Genomic DNA, 20,738 nt, shown 5'->3' with positions numbered 1-20,738 from the left:
GGTTTCACATGGGGACTGGGGTGTGAAGAAATTGTATGGCAGGGACCAACACCAGATGGCAGATTTTGATACTCAATGAGCATGTAACGTTGAAGGTTCTAAGAGAAGCTGGACCTATGAGGGGGTGCTGGTGGTAAAAGAAGAGGCCAGGAGACTGCCACCCCGCACACAAGAGACCACTGAGGGCAACTCTATGACCTGTATTTGTTCATGATTTAAAAAGTGACTCAAGCTGGGGCCTGTGAGGGTGTGCCCATAGAACCCTCTAGGAATGTTTTGAAATGCTGTGTTTGCATTTAGATGATGATCACACTCACACGCACTTATATTCTGGGACATCAGGATAATGTCCATTTCAGGGAACAAGCTACTAGTTCACTTTAAATTCACAATCCCTAACCTCAAGTGATCACCGGTGAAGCCTGTTCATCCTATCACATCTCCCTGGTGAATTGACTCTCCAGCTCTCCTACACAATTATCTCCTCACTTCTCCAACCTTGAACATCTTTTCCTTCCTCACTCTCAATGATGATATTCCTTACCTTACTGAGAGAAGAGAATTAACAGAAGAAGACTTCCACAAGCCCATACCCCAAATCACCAAGCTCCCTGCACCTCTGCCTGCTCTTCCATCACTGCGGCTGCAATGTCAAACAGACATCTATCCATTCTCCTGTCTAAGGTACATTCCACATGGATACCTGGGCATCATCCCTTCCCACCCACCTGAGGACATCAGACTTACAAACGTCCCGTCTTTCATTCCATTTTCCTTCTCTATTGGATCATTTCCAATAAACAATACTTTAAAAAAAAAACCCTCCCTTCATCCCATATTCTCATTGAGCTAACACCCCATTTCTTTGCTCCTCCTGTACAGCAAATTTCTAGCAAGAGTTATCCATACTAACAAGTCATCTATCTTTGTTACATTGTGCTTTCTCTCACCACTCTGTCCTGAACCCAGTTCTATCAGGCATTTATCCCCACCACTCCACTAAAATAACTCTTGCCAAGGTCAAGAATGGTTAAGAATGTATTGATATTTTGCCAAACACAATGGCGAATTCCCAGTTCCCATTGTACTTGATCTACTGATAACAACTGATGCAGCTTTTCACTCCTCCTTTCTTGAGACTTCCTCTGTTTGACTTACAGGACCACCGTATGCACCAGTTCTCAAATTTCTCTCTCTAACCCAGAAATGTATCTCCTTTGAAATCTAGGCTCGTGTACCTGAATGCCTACTTGACATCATGAGATAGATTTCCGCTAGACAACTCAAACTGAACTTGTCCAAAACCGAATTCTTGACTCTGCCCAAACCTGCGACTCTAACTGCCCTCCTCATCTCAGAAGACGGCAACTCCATTCATCTGTATTTTCAGGCCCAAACCTTTTAAGTCCTCTCTCCTCCATCTAGAATCTGATAATCGCTCGCCACCTCCATTACTTCCCTCCCTGGTTCAGGTCACATCATTATTTTTTGCGCCAGGGCAATAGCCAGCCAATGGGCCCTCTGCTTCCACCCTGAATGGTCTCTATATGGTCTAGTCTCCACGTTGTAACTCTTCTGCTCACAAACCTTCCACCACGGTTTCCCATCCACAAACAGTGAAATCCAAGGTCTTCACCACAGGCTATATGGCCCTACGTGATTCAGCCCCTGCTAACCTTCAGACCTCACCCCCCACCACCACTCTGGCCATACTGGTTCCCTGGCTGTTTCTATAACTACTTAGAACATCCTTCCTGCTCAGAATATTTGCAATCACTGTTTGCTCTGCCTAGAACTTTCTTCCTCCAAGCAACCTCAAGGCTTGGTTCCTCACTTCTGTCAGGGGTCTGCTCAACTATCCCTTTAACTAGAGAGCCCTTTTATGGTATGTAGAATTCTGTGATGGCTTCCAACCTTCCTGTCCCCTGGTGTACATGCCCTACATAATCCTCTGCCCTGAGTGTGACCCGGACCTTTAAATATGATGGGCTGTCACTCCTGTGATTAAGTTATGTTTTATGACAAAGGTGCAGGGATTTTGCACATGCAATTCAAGTTCCAAATCAGTTGATTTCGACTTAATCAAAAGGGAGATTATTCTAGATGACACTGGCTTAATTAGGTGAAAAACCTTTGTTAACAGAGGGACTGGGCCTTTGGAGTGCAGGGGAAATGTTCTCCAACTGCCCCTGAAAAAAGCAAAGTCAGGCTGTGAACTGTCTGGAGTGGGATGGCCTGTAGGAGCCGAAGATCTCAGTCCACAACTGCAAGGAACTGAATTCTGGCCACGCCCAAATGAGCCTGAAAGAAGGCCTCAAGCTCCAGGTGAGCAGGTCTTAACTGCAGCCTGGTGAGCCACAGCAGAGGACCCAAGTAGGCCGAGTCCAGACTTCTGACCTACAGAAGCTATGAGATAATAAATGGATGTTACTTTAAGCCACGAAATTTGTGGTAACTTGTTACATAGCAATAGAAAACTAACATGCCTTCCTTAATACAGAACAGCACCCTCAGACTTTCTAGCCTCTTGATGAAGCTTTTCCTTCAGAGAACCTGATATACCGTATCAGTAATGCTCGTATTTGAATTGCTCCTCTCCCTACCTCTAGAATGTAAGCTCCTGGAGGGCAAGAAATTTGTCTTTTGTTTTTTTCCCTTATTGCGTCCCAGGGCCTAGGACAGTGCCATGCACAAGGTAGGTGCTTGATAAATATCTATAGGATGAATGAGAGTAGCTGCTGCTTACGTTTATATCAGCAGAGAGTGATCCCCAAAACTTAATAGCTTTTAACTGTTAACTTTCAAAGGCTATTTCTCAAATTAAAGTACAGTTGACCTGCAAACAACAGGAATTTGAACTGTACAGGCCCACTTATATGTGGATTTTTTTTTCAATACATACATACCACAGGACTACACAGCCCACAGCTGGTTAAAACTGTAGATGTGGAACTGTGTATACAGAGGGCCAGCTGTAAAGTTATAAGCAGATTTTCAACTTTGCTGGGGGTCAGTGTTCCTAACCCCTGCACGGTTCACAACTGTACAAGGATTGCCCTTAAAGGGGTCCAGCAACATACTGAGAGATTCATGAGTTCTCAAATGTAAAAAAACACGAATTTAAATAAATACCTTGTAACCACTGAACAACAAAAAAGATGCATATAAGCAATTAGGCATAAACATGTGTTTGCTAAAAATAAGTTATACTAAAATCCACTTCCATTTTTTGAAAATATCATTGATATGTCTTAATTTCAGAAATACTTTTAATGGATCCTGTTATGATAGCCTTTTGAATAGTCAGTTAAATGTTGACTAAAAGGCAGTAGAGTCAATAGGATTTGTTTTTGATTGAGCAACTATACCAAAAAATACTAGTTAATTATTGAAAGGCATTCAGAAAGTGAGCAGTTTCTAACAGATGCCAGAAGGTTCTGTCCTACTTGAACTGTTGAACACGATAATCAATGTTCTGGATAAAGGTGCAAAAGACAGGGTCATCAAATTGACAAGGGATGTATATACAAACATTGTAACTAATATAACACATTGACAGTCAGGAGTGAAATGTACGGTGGGCGAGCAATGAGTCAAAACCACCAGGTCCACTCTTATAGTGACAAATGCTAAGATGTGCACAGAGTTTTAAAACATAAGTTGCAGTTCAGAGTCAGCCTTGGTAGCCCTTCAAATGGAAAAAACACAATCAGAGGTTTTTGTTTGACTGTTGGGTCATGCTAAATTCATCACCAAAGTACACAGGTATTTCAAAAGGCAATGAAAACTTGGACTGATTTAGGAGAAATTTATAAATTTCTCTATTTAGGAGAAATACAGTGTGAACTGCAAAAAATCACATGATCTAACTACTGTATTCTAGCCTGCTCAGATCACATCTGGAGACCTACATTTAAATATGGGTGCTCCATTTAAAAGGGACAAGGTTAAACTGGAAAATAATACCATGAAAAGAGTTCTGAAGTTGAAGAGGTCTTAGAGTAAACAACGTTAAACAAATTCCTCTCCTGCAGAACTTCTTAGAAACTTTAATGTTAATGTTCCTTGTGATTTCCAAAAAAAGGTGTGTGTGTGTGTGTGTGTGTGTGTGTGTAATAGATGGATACTACCCGTTGTTTCTTAACTTATTTGAACATGGAACTCTTTCTTCATGGAGAATCTTTTAAGACTAGTGACCCAAGCCACGAACTCAGGAAAACCACCACCTAAGCCCATGAGAAAAAGGGTAACAAAAGCAGATACAGACTAAAAGTCAATAAGAGTAAACAAGGATGATTGTGAGGGGGATATAGAACTATATTGTGAGAAGCAAGGCTAAAGTTACTTTTGCTGTTTTGCCTAGGAAAGGAGAAGAGCAAGCCTGGCAAACAACAAATGGCTCTCAGAAAAATGAGAGAATGCAACTGTTTTATATTGTCCCAGTACCTAGAGCAAAACAATATCTGGAAATAAGGTTCAAAGTATGCATTTTAACACTCTTCAGGAGACTTATCCAGAGAACCTGATATGCGCTCTAAGGGTCAGAATTTGAGCCCAGAATAGGAAGGTCAGCTAAATCTTCAAGAGGACATAGCAATTAAAGCTTTTCAGTATCACAGAGGAGATCACAGAAAAAGAGTGAACTGAAGCATGCATGGGGATTGGGTAAATACCCAGCAGGGGCACTGAAGAAAAGACTCCTGCGTATGTCAAGTAGGAGGTTGGATGACTGGGCTCTAAAGGTGACTTCCAACACTGCATGCTCAGCGGCCTAGCCTGTAACCTCCGTAGTCTCGCTCACCCTTGCGTCTCAAAGACAAACACTGAGCCCCGCACAGAATTGCTTTCTCAGAGATATCGGTGAATACTTATAAGTGAATAAATGAACAAGTGAAAAATAAAAGGAGTACCTGTTTCCAAAGTCAAACGAAAAGGGAAAGGGCTATTTCATTCTCTGGAGACTGCTAGATACACTAACTGTGAATCACAAGCAAGGTTACTCTCAAATAGAAGGAGAATAGTCTTGTAATAATTTCACATCTTGACTTGGAAATCAACTCTGAATTAAACTGCACCAAGGGTCGCGGTGAGGCTCCCACGGTAAGTATGGGAAAATGCACTGCAGATTGTGAATGACCATCAGGAGGAAGGGGCGATTACGGCGAAGATAATCGACCCTGACAAATTATGATAATTCACAGGGCTGGAAACTAACCTTGAAAATGAATCCACCTTTTATAGCCATGGCTCTGAAAAAGGCCCATTAGCCATGTGTTCTATTTGTTTAATTGTCAAAGGAGAACATATTTTAAAATGCCTTCAAAAATGTGACAGGGAACTCTACTCAGTGCTCTGTGGTGACCTAAATGGGAAGGAAATCCAAAAAAGAGGGGATATATGTATACGTATAGCTGATTCACTTTGCTGTACAGTAGAAACTAACACAACATTGTAAAGCAACTACTCCAATAGAAATCTTTTTAAAAAAAAGTGACGGTGATTGACCTGGTAAGTTCAGCTATTTACAATTAAGTTCAAGCAAATTTCTTTTGTCTTGAGATTCCAAATTCTTAACAAAGAATGCACATTCAATTGACCTTATTTTTAAAAATCCTTGATACAGAAAGCTTTCATTCACTAGATACAAAGACTAGACTGTCAGGCACCATTTTTGTATCCATTTCCTGGAAGACTAAGGGTTCTTTCATAATATATCTATCATTTCTCCACAGTGGCTGATCAAACCTGTCACTGAAGAATGTTCTGAACAGGCAACTTGTCGTACAAGCATGGTTTATTTCTGTCAGAGACTGACTGCTGAAGTGAGAAAGAAACTCATTAAAAATCTCTTACTGTGATCTAACGTAAAAAAAGAAAAGAAAAAAAAAGAGAAAGAAAAACCCAAGGAAGAAAAGGCAAGGAAAAAAAAACTTAATGAAGGGTACACTGAGCCTGCAAATACACTCACATGGTGCTTTTCTTTCTTATTCTTCTTGGGGAAGCAACTAGAAGAGAGCAATTAGTCCTGGGAATACAGCACCCACAGGCTATTTGGGGAGATCAAACAAGGTAACAATTTTATTGTATGCTAATATTATGAAAAGCTAAGGAAGGAGATCAGAATATTGTACTATACCTTGGAAAGTGATGCAAAATAAACAATATTATTTACCTTAATCTTAAAACTAGGTTCACGGCACAAGAAGCTTCTCTGTAGTCTTCACTAGCATTGAGTAAGCCCTTTAAAAACAAAACAGCAAACTGTTATAAACTCGGAAAATACATGCATAAAATCATGACAGCCCTTGACTCATAGAGCCCTTTCTTCCTGGAAATTTCAAGTCTAGCTCTTTACACATGCAGGTCTTATTTGTCCATATAAGACGTCTGTGTGAACACTAGAATGGTGTCTACTTCCCATCACAACTGTGGATTCAAATGTTTCATACAGAAAGCCTCAGTAGGAGGACGGGCCCTAGGAACAACTGGTATAAGCAGCAGTTAAGTCCAAAGGAAAGCTATCTAGAGGGGAACCTTGCAACCCGAGCCGTGGACTGTACCAACTGGGCCTGGGTGATGCACAAAGGTTGCGCACTTTAAACCTCATGATGCAGAGGATAGAGGAACCTAGTAGGTGAGGCCACAGTTTACCTTTCTCGCCTTTCTCCCCTAGAGTCTATTTCCTTGAACACAGATCATCAGTTATGACTGCCTCTGCTACACAGCCTCTCCCTACTCCTACCAATTCCTGGACATGCGACATTCCTACTGGAGTAGAAAAATAATGGATTTTAGGTCAGGACTTGGCTCTGCCACTGACCAGCTATGCGACTGTGGCTGAGTCATTCTCCGGACTCGTTTTCTCATTTACAAAACGGGGATAATACCTGCCTCAAAAGTTTCCTGGGAGAACAAAATAAAGTGTATGAAAATGAGTCAAACTATACCATGTTACTTACTACTAGGTATCCTTATCCCTTTTCCCGTTTCCTTTACTCGTTGCCTTGTGACCTGTTGTTATCCCTACCTTTCCTTTTATCATTCAACCAATACCTACAGTTTACTTCAAGGTGTTTTACTGAGTTGCCCAATACAATGTAAAGGCTCTGCCTCTAAGCAGTTGTGCAACCTCGGCTGAGCCACTTCACCTCTGCAAATCTCTGCTCCCTCAGGTATAAAAGATAAGGGTCAAGGACTAGATGTCTAACCTGCAATCATGAAATCCCATCACTCTCTCTCCTCTGCATACAGCTGTTTCATAAAATACACATCAGGTAGAACAGAAATAAATTTAAATGGAATATGCAGCTTTGGAGGGAAGATGTGATCCTCCAGCTGGTGATACTTGAAAGTATAACCACTTTGAGAGCTGAAGGGCTTGCCTATTAATTACACAGCAAAACCAGAACGGGAGCCTGCACTCTGGTTCTATGTCCACAGCCCCTGCCCTGGATAGCTCAGCATCCTTCATCAGCACCCGACACAACTCGTGGCACACGTGTTCTGTCGTATAACTTTTAATATGAATTCATTCACAGTCACTGGACTATTATTTTTACAAGGCGAGTTGTAGAGATAAATTGGCCCATAAAATTCAGTGATAAAAGAATTATAAAAACAGTTTAGAAATCCAACCAGGAGCAAAAAAGAAAAGTATCAATTAATTATAATGTTTTGTGGCTGGAATCTAGCAGAATGGTGAGTCATTTTCTTTCCTTTTCTCACTTCACACAGTACCAGCAATTTCAAAAGCAGTCTGGTAATCAATTCTTGCTCTTGAACCTATCATTTAAAGGTTGGAGGCCCTGAAAATCACAGTCAATAGTGACAGTCCTCTTTTCTCCATACTTATTAAAAAAGTGTTTACAAGCCCCTGCTTTGGAAGCACCACCCTGATATTGTCTATCTTTCTAAAATGTCAGGTTTTGTTAAAAGAAAATCTGTCTACAACGTAAATGACAGGCAAAGAAACGTACCTGAGGGTCCTGCACAGACAGGGACTGTATCTGCTTGGGTATGCTGCTGGCGTTCACTGCGATCTGTTAACAGAGCCACCGTTACAGCACGTAAGAACACCAAAATAAGACGTTAAGCTCAGTGTGGTTACAGTAAGTCTCAGTTATCAGAGACAAAAATCTTAAATAATTTAAGTAATTTTAAAGCACCATTTCCCAGAGTGTGGTCCTTTGACTACTTGCATTGGGATCACCTACGACACACGTTAAAGATTCCGGGGCACCATCCAGCCTATGATTCAGAATTTCATGGAGACAGAAGAGAATCTGTATCTTTAATAAGTGCCCCAGGTGATCCTTAAGCTTTTAGAGAACCACCAAGCTAAAGTGAAAAGGCAGGGACTATTTGATATTTTAAACCTGATAACAGAAAGATGCCCAACGACCATTTTTTTCTTGTCACACAACTTCATCGCAAGTTAAGGGCCCCTAATAAAAGGATGTTAGGATTAGCACAACCTGCCCCTTTAATCATTACTTTGAACAATTTATTCACAGCACTGGATTTCAAAAATATGTAAGGGTAGCTGGATTTTTAAAACACATTTTCCCCAAAAGAAAAGCTAGAGTAATAGGTTATATTTTTCTCTCCAAGCTGGAAACCTGACCCTCATGGGATACCCAAAATATTTCTGCCTCAATCCCTACTTTTGTGAACTCTGCCCTGGAACAAAACTTGAAAGGCAAACTAAAAGAGAAACAACATTGACAAAGAATGAAAAATATATATTATTCCCTAAACTTACTATCGATTCTAAAATTATCAGAAGTCATCAGAAATTCTTTGTGGCAAGAGTTTTCTAAAGTTTAAGAGCGTAAAATTCTTACTCTCTCTGCTTCCGCGAAAATAACTGTTAGTAATGAAGAAACAAGGGGAAGTACACCCACGTCTGCAGTTTCCTTTGAACTGCATCCAAAAACAAAGATAGACCGACAGATGAACAGATGGCTGTGCATGAGATGAAGTATAGTAATGGCAGAATCCAGGTGACTGCTGGGTGGATGTTCACTATAAAATGTTTTTAATGTTGCAATATTTTGGAAGTTTTTCATATTAAAATGTTGGGGGGAAATGACTATGTTAGAAGAACAAACAACCTGTGTTCATTAACCAGCCAGAGGGCCTTGGTCTATCCCAAATGATCTCTTGTAAAGAATTTTTCAGACTGATTCCACAACCTTTTTTTTTTTTAAACTTAAATTTTTTTTCTTTTTCTTTTTTATTGAAGTATAGTTGATTTACAATGTTGTGTTAGTTTCTGGTGTACAGCAAAGTGAGTCAGTTATACATATATATTTTTTTCATATTCTTTTCCATTATGGTTTATTACAGGATATTGAATATAGTTCCCTGTGCTACATGTTGTTTACCTATTTTATATATAGTAGTGTGTACCTGCTAATCCCGAACTCCTCATTTATACCCCCCCTTTCCCCTTTGGTAACCGTAAATATGTTTTCTATGTCTGTAAGTCTGTTTCCGTTTTGTTCATAAGTTCATTCTTAATTAAGGTTTGAGATACTACCAAAAGCCACATCACATCACCTACAGAATATCCTACCTTTAGTCAAAGAAGGTTTGTAATATGGAAAATTCTTAATGGCATTTACCAGAGGTGACAACTTCTCTTTCCCCTGGGGAGGCCCATCTCACGCCCTGTCCCTTACTCCCGGACAGTTAGGGGCACAGAGAGCTATTACCGTGCAACCTCACTGTGTAGATGTAACCCTGCACGTGATGAAGAAACCAGTCTCCAGCTCCCACTGGGGCAGGAAATGTGCAGAGATGCACAGGAGGGCTGGAGAGGGAGGTTCCCTGCACAAAACATCTTCCCTGACAACCAACTGTAGTCTGCCAAATTTCACCATTATGGACCCCATTCTATCAGTTTACGGCATGACTTCTGGGCATGCATTTTTAAATGTAAAAACTTACAAGAAACCTAACACATTAAGCAGCTGTCATTCATTAACAGTATAATATAAATTTGTCTACTGGAATTTTTTAAAATTTTAAACAGTTTGCTATTAAGAAGGATACTTGAGAGAATGGGTGTTTTGATAGCAGGGGAAGAGAAGAATAACAGATTAATGTTGGACACGGCCCTGGAGACAGGGCTCTGGGACTGAAAGAGGAAAGCACCTTGGAATAGAGACAAAAAAGGGACAACATCCACTTTCTAATTTTTCATAGTGCTCTATCTAATCTTCTCATTTTCTGTTTTTAAAAATACTGCAGCTAAATGCACTGTGTTATCCTGGATTAGATCCTGGGACAGAAAAAGGATGTTAGTGGACAAACTAATGAAATACAAATACAATCTGAGATGTAGCGGATAGTAATGGAGCACTGATGGTTTTTAGTTGTGACAAACACGTCAGGGCTACGAAAGAAATTAACGGTAAAAGAGCATGGATGAAGAATGTACGGGAACCCTACAGAGTACACTATCTTTACAAATTTTCTGTAAACCTAAAATTACTCCAAAACAAAAGGTTTATTTTCAGAATTACAGGAGATTCTAAGTTTAACAACAACTAGTTGGAAAGCCAGTCACCTGTAATAAGAACACCTCTTAGAAAGTGACATCATAAAAGCATCAAGCAAAAGCCGTCTGTGATCCAGTACAATCAATTTGGAGGGAGAAATCAAATCTTTGCCTCCAACTACAAATGGGTATAAGACAACATGAGAGCTGACAGGCGTCTGGAAAACACAATGTCATCAGAAATAATTTCAAAAAGCTAACGGCAGTTTTAACAATCATCCAGCAATAGCACTGAGTAACATAAGCAATGAATTTAGCTTTCACACTGTGTCTAAGCTCTGGTAAAATTCACTCAACCTAAATCCACACCAAATGGATTTTCTCCTCAGAACAAAATATCAGAGTTGGGCAACAATTAACCTAGCCTAGACCTACAACAAAATTCTTCAATATACCTGTCATGGGCCCTACAGGGCTTCTGTCATCAAACCTTCCCACCTGGCACCATTACACTTGATTAAATAAGGACAGCTTTTCCAAGGGATTTCTGAAATGTCTTAGTCGTTTTGTTTTTTTGTTTGCTTGTTTGGGTTTTTTTTTTTTTTTTTAGACTTCTGATAGGCAGATATTTAAAACAAATCTTCAGGTATTTGCAGCACTCAATCTTCCTGGATTCCAGTCTGGGCTTTTGGATTCAGAGCGACTAGTGCGGTTTTCCTAGTCAGTGGGTCCTTCATCCTAGTCACGTATCAGAATCACATGAACAGATTTTTTAAAAATCAGAGTTGCCTTAGACATCACCCCAAACCACCAAATCACAATTTGATTTGCTGGGTCTACGGATCCGCATTTTTAAAGCCTTTGGTTTTTCTGATGTGGAGCCAGGATTGCAAACCATGTTTTCATGACCCCTAACAGAAGGGCTACTATAAACCAAGTGGTTCCTTAATAGAAGCCTTGGAAAATGTCCTCCTCACTTAAATGAAACCAAAAGAAAATGTGAATTGAAACATAAAGTCAGGGCTTCCCCGGTGGTGCAGTGGTTAAGAATCTGCCTGCCAATGAAGGGGACACAGGTTCGAGCCCTGGTCCGGGAAGTTCCCACATGCCAGGCAGCAACTAAGCCCGTGCGTCACAACTACTGAGCACATGAGCCACAACTGCTGAAGCCCATGCACCTATAGCCTGTGATCTGCAACAAGAGAAGACACCTCAATGAGAAGCCCACGCACCGCAACAAAGAGTAGCCCCTGCTCGCTGCAACTAGAGAAAGTCCGCACGCAGCAACGAAGACCCAATGCAGCCATAAATAAATAAATTTAAAAAGAATAAAAAATAAAGTCAGTTTTACTTTTATATAAAAAATTAAGGTATAAAAATTGCTTAAAGAATTATAAGACGTGTACTGATTATTTTGGAGACTGACAAAAGGATTCCAAAATCACTGATCAAAAAGAAGATCAAACCACAACAATGAAAATTTTTTATAAAGCAAAAAAAAAAATCAATAATGAGATAATAGTTGAAAGGTTTTATATAAGCTAGGATGTTGTATCAACTAGGAAACTCTACCTAAGAAATACCACTTATTTGGTATTTGTCCTTGCAAATACCACTCCCGAGCCCTACCCCCAAAGAGATGAGCAGCTTCTGGAGAGAAGGCCCTCTTCTGTGCTTTTGTATAATTCCCACAATGCCACAGTGCCTAACGCAGCTCCATGGGAAATCAGACCCAGATTAAACATTGGTCCAATTAACTAACTTCATTATTATTGTTATATTATTAACCTTTAGTCTCCACTGGCTTCCACCATCCAAGTGGAATAAGATACTAAATAAATGAAATTAGCATGAATTATTTACTTATTACAAACTAATAATTACTAGTAGGTGACAAGTACTTTGCAAGGCTATTTCTTAAAAACCAGGTTAAGAACACACTAGGACCAATTTCTCACTAAGTTTGGCTACGAATCTCATTAGACAAGTGGTGTAACTCTGGAACTTTACATTTTACACCGGAATTTCTCATCTCCAAATACGGTCCTGTACCAGGCACATCTACCCAAGGTCCCTCTGGCAAATACCCCACCCTTGCCTTCTCAGTCTTCTCCAACTAGCGCTGTAATACCTGGACATTCTGCCTGTACTTCCAGGAAGCCCAATAGCCCCTCACAAAATATGCATTTCTAAAATGCCCCTTCTTTATTGCAGCATCTCACTCTTAAGTGTGGAACTACTAAGACTACTTTTTCTGAACTTCAGCTCGATTATAAAACGTCTTCTGATCCTTCCCCCACTTCTTACCTACTTATAAATATGACAGACCTATTCAGGCACTTGTTTAGAGTCTGATTCTCAGTGCATAGGTTTCCATGTCACCAACAAATACATACAGCATGTCTACTAGATGCTAAGGGAACATGGACATGAAAAAAATACTGTCCCCAGTCACCTAGTGGCTTATAGTCAAGTAAATATCTCAACTGCAATTTAAATAACATATATTACTGAAAAGCTTATTACGAAGTAAACACACTGGCATTTCAATGTGCCATTTAGTACATCTTTTCCCTTTAAAAGATGTTTAAAGGTATAAGGTACACTGTCTGCGACTGTATACAGCCTTTCTTCCCAGCTTTGAGGTATAACTGACAAATACAATGATAAGATATTTAACATGATACAGCTTTTGATAACAGCTATAAAAATCCCAAATCAGCAGATTCTGTAAATCACAGTTCTATGTACCTATGCTTTATATATATGTGCGCCCCTCAAAGTGCGTACACAAAAAATGTTAATGGAATACAGTTTGCAATAGCAACCTAAATGCTCAAGAAGAAAGAAATGGTTAAATAAACCATTTTGACAGGTAATACTCCTCAGCAGTTAAAAATAAAGAGGTAGATCTATAGCAACTACTGTGGAAAGATTTCCAAGATATAAGGCAAGATGCAAAATTTTATAGTTTTTATAATCTCATTTATATTTTTAAAATGATATGCTAGACTTCTTTATGTACATATTTGTATGTGAACAAGCAGGAAAGGTCTGGAAGAAAACATTGCAAACTTATAACCTCTGGAAAGATAGGACAGTCACAGGGGTAAGAATGGTAGCAGGATAAAAGTGGTCCTTCAGAGTTATTTCTATTTAATTCTCCCATACCTTTTTACAAGTCTTTTCTTTTTTTTTTTTTTTTTTTTTTTGCTGTACGCAGGCCTCTCACTGTTGTGGCCTCTCCCATTGCGGAGCACAGGCTCCGGACGCGCAGGCTCAGCGGCCATGGCTCATATGGGATCTTCCCGGACCAGGGCACGAACCCATGTCCCCTGCATCGGCAGGCGGACTCTCAACCACTGCGCCACCAGGGAAGCCCTTTTACAAGTCTTTATGTGTCTCTCAGTAAGGCCTATCCAGACTAACCCTTTTAAAATTATAAACCCCTACCATACTACCTCACCCTCTACCCTATTCTATTTTTTTCCATTACTCCTATTCCATTGTAACAAACCACATAACTCACTTACTTATGAAGGCTATTGGATATCGTTTATCTACTCCCATTGGAATGGAAGCCCCACAAGGACAGGGATTGCACTCTGTTTTTCTCACTGATGTATCCCCAACATCTACTAAAACAGTGCACACAGTACACACATTTTATATATATAATTTATATTTTATATATATTTATTTATATATATATATAATTTATGTTTATATAATTTATATGCTTTATGTTTGTTGAATATTTACATATTCAACCATTTTAATTCCCTGTATAATAGATTAAAATATTTTTTGCTTCACATCCAAAAAGTGACTTGGTGTGACTGGTAAATCAGGGGGCTACTTTAATCAAAAGCTGAAAGGACACAGGAACCAACACTGAAGAGATTCTGAACACAGCTCAGGATGCTGAAACGCCAGCCTTGCGAAAAATACCCCCCAAAAGACAAAAACAATAAAATGGCGTGGGAAGCTGTGTAATAGCAGAGAGAGCTGGTGATTCCTAAAGTTTGGGGGGAGTGTTTACATTCAAACTAATATATCCTTCCACAGAAATAAGAAGCTTATCTATATGCTTCCTTAATTATAAGCCAGTATGGGAACAGACATATGCCACTGGGAAATCAAGCGAGTCTAGATACAGTAAGGTGCCTAAGACTTTCAAATTCCACTCAAGAAGGTTGACAGGGATGTTTGATGAACAACTGACAGCATGCTATACACTACTCTTTTTCCCGTCTACGAAGAAAATACGTTTGCCAGAAAGATACTGCTATTATCCAAATAACAGATCAGTTATCAGAGCAATTGCAACGAGTACAGAGTAAGATATTCTCAAAATAAACTTAACAAATCCTCATGAGGAAAGACCTACACCCATCAGCCTATACTAGTAAGGCAGAATTCCAGTGAGTATCTTCCAACGAAAATGTCCTGCAGTGAACCAATAACGAATGATTTCTGAGTCAATGACGCTACTTGAATCATGTTATTTTGTTCTATTTCTAAGGAGAACTGACACTTTTAGTTAGAGTCACTCTTAGAAATAGATGAAAAACCTTGATCTGTACTTCACTCTAGATAAAACAGTGGGCAAGAAGATGGCAGAGTTCATGATAATGGGTTAAGATCATTGCAAAAATCCAGCAGGATATGTGTGTAGCCAACATGTCCTACTGTGGAGCACACCACCATCCTTCTAACTTCTTGATCAAAGCTCATATTTGATGTACGAAACAGAGAGATTAATTCATATGATAAATATAGGAGGAAACAGGATCTGAAGGAGAGTTACCAGTAGGAGGCAGGCAGACTGAAAAATCCCTAGGAAAGGCCCATCAAGGAGGTATGAGAATGAAAAGAGACCAGAGCCGGGGTGGGGGAGGATGATAGGGGAAAGAGTGGCTTGTAGCTCTGATGCTCTCTTCTTAGATGGTGCAGCTGGTTATTGCCACTTAAAGCAGAATGATAAGATTTACTCCATTTAATTAAAAGGAAATTTAAAAAGAAAGTTGGGATGGATATCACCTGTAGCCCGAAGTCTTCTGTTTTCTTAAAGAGAATTTATCCAAGTACACATTAAATACTAGATTTGTAAAATATTTGGAACTATTTAAATACGCTTAAACTTCCTCTAGGAGAATGAGGAAGTCCTTTGAACTACAGTCATCATTAGTCATTAGAATAATTAACCAGTGGAGGAAGTAAAGTTAATCAAAAGATGACCAGTTCTCAAAGGGAGGCTGATGAAAGACTGTTCCTTGCCTACTAAGTTACCCGGGAGATTTAAAAATCAAAACCAACAAATTCAACCTAGAGTTCCTAACCATGTTAATATCTTGCTTTATGGTAAACTAAAAATCTAGGAGACATTTTCCTGTATGCCTAGTATGTTCTCTAAGTGGCAGTAATCCTAAGAATTAAGATGAAGTGAGTAACTAATTTGTGCTAAGAACTCCACTGAGTGCTTCATGTATGTGATTTTATCAATCCTCACAGCAATTTTATAAGTATTGTGATCACCCCCATTGGACAGAGGAGGAAACTGAGGGTCAGAGAGTAATCTGCCCCAATATACACAGCTCCAAAGTAACTCAGACAGTATCAAGACCCGCAAAGCCTATGTGCCTTTTCTTTTTTTTCTATACCACGAGAACAAAGTTTGAAGGTTCTTCCCCAAAGAGATCAGACTGATACTTGTGGGAGGAGGCTGGGGGGGAGACGAGGCAAAGAACTAAATAAATAACCACCACTCACCTCTGGATTTTCTTCTTTTACTCTTCGTGACTGTAAAACAATTACATATTCATTAGTACACACACGCCCCCAAAAACACAAAAATAAAACTGACACAGGTTAGAAAATCATCATCAATGTCATTTTACCTTTTCTTGCGAAAACGCAGCTTTCCCTTCTTCACTTTTTTCATCCATCTCGTCGTCACTCCACTCCCAGTCACCGTCTTCGGTTTTATGAAGGTGACCGCTTGACCCCGGAACTCTTCTCACCTGGACCAAAACAAATCCACCCAATTCTTCACCAGCTGAACACAACCTGTGTTTGCGGGTGCAGCTCTTTGGGTTACACAGCATACGCTTACCTTGAAAGTAACCTGAGTGGTTATGAATTCAGGGGTAACTAGCAGTGAATACCCCAAAAGACTACACAGCCTCCAGACTCCTACACTCATCCTCTTTCCAAAGATATTAAGTTCTTGAAATGTTTTACTCTGTGTAGAACAAAATATTTTGGAAGAGTACAACACACATCAGCCATGAAGGATCAAGCCCATTTTTCACTTTGGCTTCAGTTAACACTGTATGAATCACTACACGTGAAAGTCCACGTGGTAGGTTTCAAAACTGCTTAAGGAAATGCATGCAAGCGAGAAACTGAGGACTAAGGGAAGACAAGGGACTCAGGCAGCCTGAAGAAGCATACTAGTCTAGGGCATCAGCCATCTCCAACCTATATCAAAAACGCAAATATCCTCTGTTGCCACCTTGCTCTTTTTCAGAACCTGACGTCATGCTTATTTTCCCAGGATTCTGCTCAACCTACTTGAGCAAAACAACACAACATCAAGGCTATTCTTAACACGCCTTTCGCGATTGCCAGGAACACAGCAAGACAACCAGCAGCCGTGTCAGATGAACTAAACAGATGATAACAATTTTCTGCCATGATTTCGTATTTTTTTGAGCTAGGGTAGAGATGTGGTCCACAGGGAATGCTTTCCACGTGTCTCTGTGGTTGAAAAGGCAAAACTTTTCAAAGGAGCGGATGACTGAGAATAATGAGCCTCTGACCAAAGTAATTTGCTTTAAAAAATGGACTGAGATGACTCATAGCCACAGAGGACAGAGTTGTGGTTGCCAAGGTGGGGGAAGAGGGGGAGGGAGAGGGAGGGACTGGGAGTTTGGGGTTGGTAGATGCAAACAGTTACATTTAGAATGGGTAAACAACAAGGTCCTACTGTATAGCACAGGGAACTATATTCAATATCCTGTGATAAACCATAATGGAAAAGAATATAAAAAAGGAATGCATATGTGTATACAACTGAGTCACTCTGCTACACAGCAGAGACTGGCACATTGTAAATCAACTCTACTTCAATTTAAAAAACAGAGCAAAACATGGTCTGAGACGTGGTTAAACAAAGCAATGTAGCAAGCGAACATGACGTGAACATAACAACCAGTGATCCACTGATTCAGAGAAACCGCAAGTGGAAAGGGACCCTGGAGACTGTTTAGTCAAACCCCCTCACTTTACAGATGGGAGAACGAAGGCCCAGCAAGTGACCCAAGATATCACACAGGTGTAAAAGCAAAATGAAGGCAAGAAAAAAAGCCTTCAGATTCCCATTCAAATGCAAGTTTTCCTATGCCACTGAATGGTAACTGTGAAAAACCAGCTGTCTAAAATGTCCTGTGAAGACTTTGAAAGAGTATGACATGAAGAAAGACTATTTTCCATAATAGAAACTATCCAGTTACACCACAGGAAGTTCATGAGTTCCAAGGGAAATACCACAGGATTTAGGTGTAAAGTAATCATTCACACATGTTGGATCAATGTGAAGTCATAAACAATGCAGACCTGGGGCTGGGTTTGATTTGAAGGCATTACCATGTGGAACCTGTACAAGTAAGCCTGACCACTTGGTCTTGAGCTGCGACGTAGAAACTTAAAAAACAAGCAAAAGGTTCTTATTCATAATTGCAAACGGTTGTGCTCAATTTTTTTAAAAAAGCTTTTTTCTCCATTAATTCACCTTCAAAACACTTAACACTTAGTAAAAACTCCTTCTGTGCTTGGCATAAGATACTTTTTCCACTTGCATTTTGAGTCATTGGAAAGACCTATTTAATGACAGTGATTTTAATGATGCTTATAGATGTTGGCAAGGTACTGTAGAAAGGACGCTGAAATGCACTTCAGGGTTTTTAGAACAGACTGCTCATTTTAAAGCTACAAAGAAATGGATACAGAAGAGATTTTCTGTTGACATATACAGTAAAATTAATTATTTTCTTAGCAACACTAATCATGACGAGAGCAATACGGAGGAAAATCTGATAATGACTACATTACAAGAAAGCATTTAAAGCCACATCTACTACAAAACATACTATTAATATTAACTAAGAAGTGAGAAGAAAAGTAAAATTGTGGATCATAAACAGAAAAAAACTCTACCTTCACTCAGACTGTAAAACCCAAGCACGGCTGACGAATTAGTATTCTTCAAGTACTCATTCAAAAGATCACAGCAGGGAAATCTCTCTTTCTGAAAAGAGATAGGGCGGCTTCACACCCTAAAATTTAGTTTATGTTTTTTCCCCTCACTCTATGTTTACAAAAGCTGTCCGTTTTGTTTCTTCAAGTGGGATCCAACTACAGACAATAAAATGGCCAACTTCTATTTCTATTTTATTTTATAACCCTGACTGTGTCCCTCCTCTTAGTTTTATTTGCTGGAAGAGAGAAAGATAAAGCAAAATGTCTAGGATTATAGCCTCAGGCATTGAAAGAAATGGTGGGATGGGCCTTTAAGTAGTAAATATTGATTAAACAAATAAATGTCGAAATTAAGACAACGAACACTCAAAAATCTAGGTAGCATAAAATACTGGTGTAAGCGTAGCAAGAATAAGAATACAAATTTATTCCTTAAGACTGTTGTCTCCGTTTATTGGAAAGGAAAAAACTCGCAGCATAATGTGAAACCCAGGTTTCACAGTGTATTTATGCGACATTGACCTCTGCGGAAGAGACCAGAAAGCAATTTTACAAAATTACATCCTTGTGGGGAGTTTGTAGGGATGACAGGAAGCTTTTAGGTCTTGAGCCAAGGCAACTAAGTTTCATATAGTTTAAACAAATGGGGTTTTTATCTAGGAACTGAAGAATAATCTACAAAATAGATGCTTCAAAAGAAGATGCGTAAAAGCTTCTAACCTCCCCCATCCCCTACCGTGATGAGCATGGAGGTTACCCACCCTCAGAACTCTGACTGCATTCCTGTTACGTCGCTCTTATTCTATTAAATGGCTCACTCACTGAGTAAAGCCAAGAGGTGGTTAAGTGAAATTTTTTCTCTGTTGGCGATTTAAAAAAATAACCCAGTGCTTCTCAGAGAAATGAGCTCAACTTAAGTGACAGCTAGAGCTATTCATAAGCCCACAAATTCCTCAGGTCAGAGCTGGCAGTAGCGAGGTTAGACCAAGTTTTACATGCAATAACATTTATTCCCAAAACTGGGAATAAAACACAATTGAGCAGTTCTATTTATACCATACCTCTGAAAAGGAAAGTAATATTATCTTCTCTTCCTTGAAACAGCATTTTTATGAAAATCCATTAAAGAAATGAAGTTCTGATTCCCACAAAAAGTCAGGCTCCACCAGACAGATAGAGGGAACAACGGTGTGGTTCCCCGGCCAGTTCTTGTGGCCATGGGGTCAGGTCAGAGGCAGAGCCAGGATGGGAAGGCCAGGGAGAGGGAATGGCAGCAACAAGGGACACAGTCCCTGGATCTGTTCCGGGACTCATCTTCCCAGGGGTGCCCCTTCGAACAGGAGCTGTCTATAAATACCAGGACCCAGGATCTCCATACAATATCTCAGGTTGCCACCTGACCCCAGACACCAGAACAGGAGGAAGGATGTATACAAGAGAGTACAAGAGAGCCAACGGAAGCACTTTCTATACAAGGGGTTAAATGTTAGAAGTGCAAGTGTGTTTCTCTAACACACTCCTGAACAAAGGATGAATGTGACCCAAAGAAATACTGACCACAGTTTAGTAGAATTCGTCTCAGTACTGCATGCCCTTCCTCCCAAGGCACCGGCCAGCTACTTCCACTGCCACATAACTTCTCCCTGGAGTGGTATTTCAGGAGCTCCTTGGAATGGTTTTCCCATCTCTGGGAATCCTGTTCTCCACCTCCCCTCTACCTGCCGGACAAACTACGTGCCTGGCTGTATGTAGCCTGAACCCAAGATGGGGAGCCCACCCACCTCACATCTGCCCACCAAGGACACCCTAGACATGGCAGAAAGCAACACCCAGTAACTTTTCTCTCCTCAGGCATTCTACTAACCAGAAGTAGGAAACCTGTTTCTAATCAACTGCCCTTTATAATGTCCTTGAGGCACAGCCCAGCAAACAAAAAGCCTTCTAACTCATCAGAAATTAAACACCAAGAAAT

General features: G+C 40.0%; 1 protein-coding gene across 3 annotated transcripts in view; it reads right to left on the bottom strand.

Annotated features, from left to right (window-relative positions):
- STK39 (serine/threonine kinase 39) overlaps nt 1-20,738 on the bottom strand; it is a 308,616-nt gene that overhangs the window by 107,168 nt on the left and 180,710 nt on the right. For all 3 annotated transcript variants that reach the window (XM_082658864.1, XM_082658866.1, XM_082658865.1), the window contains 4 exons: nt 16,405-16,527; nt 16,277-16,306; nt 7,977-8,039; nt 6,173-6,240 (listed from right to left, as the gene is read on the bottom strand). In XM_082658864.1, the coding sequence (XP_082514990.1) occupies nt 6,173-6,240; nt 7,977-8,039; nt 16,277-16,306; nt 16,405-16,527 (284 nt within the window). The remainder of the gene's footprint in view (nt 1-6,172; nt 6,241-7,976; nt 8,040-16,276; nt 16,307-16,404; nt 16,528-20,738) is intronic.

Source organism: Grampus griseus, assembly GCF_964374135.1.
Source record: "Grampus griseus genome assembly, chromosome: 7".
NCBI lineage: Eukaryota > Metazoa > Chordata > Mammalia > Artiodactyla > Delphinidae > Grampus > Grampus griseus.
The sequence above is the reverse complement of the archived record's forward strand: the minus strand, read 5'-3'. Positions and strand labels throughout refer to the sequence as shown.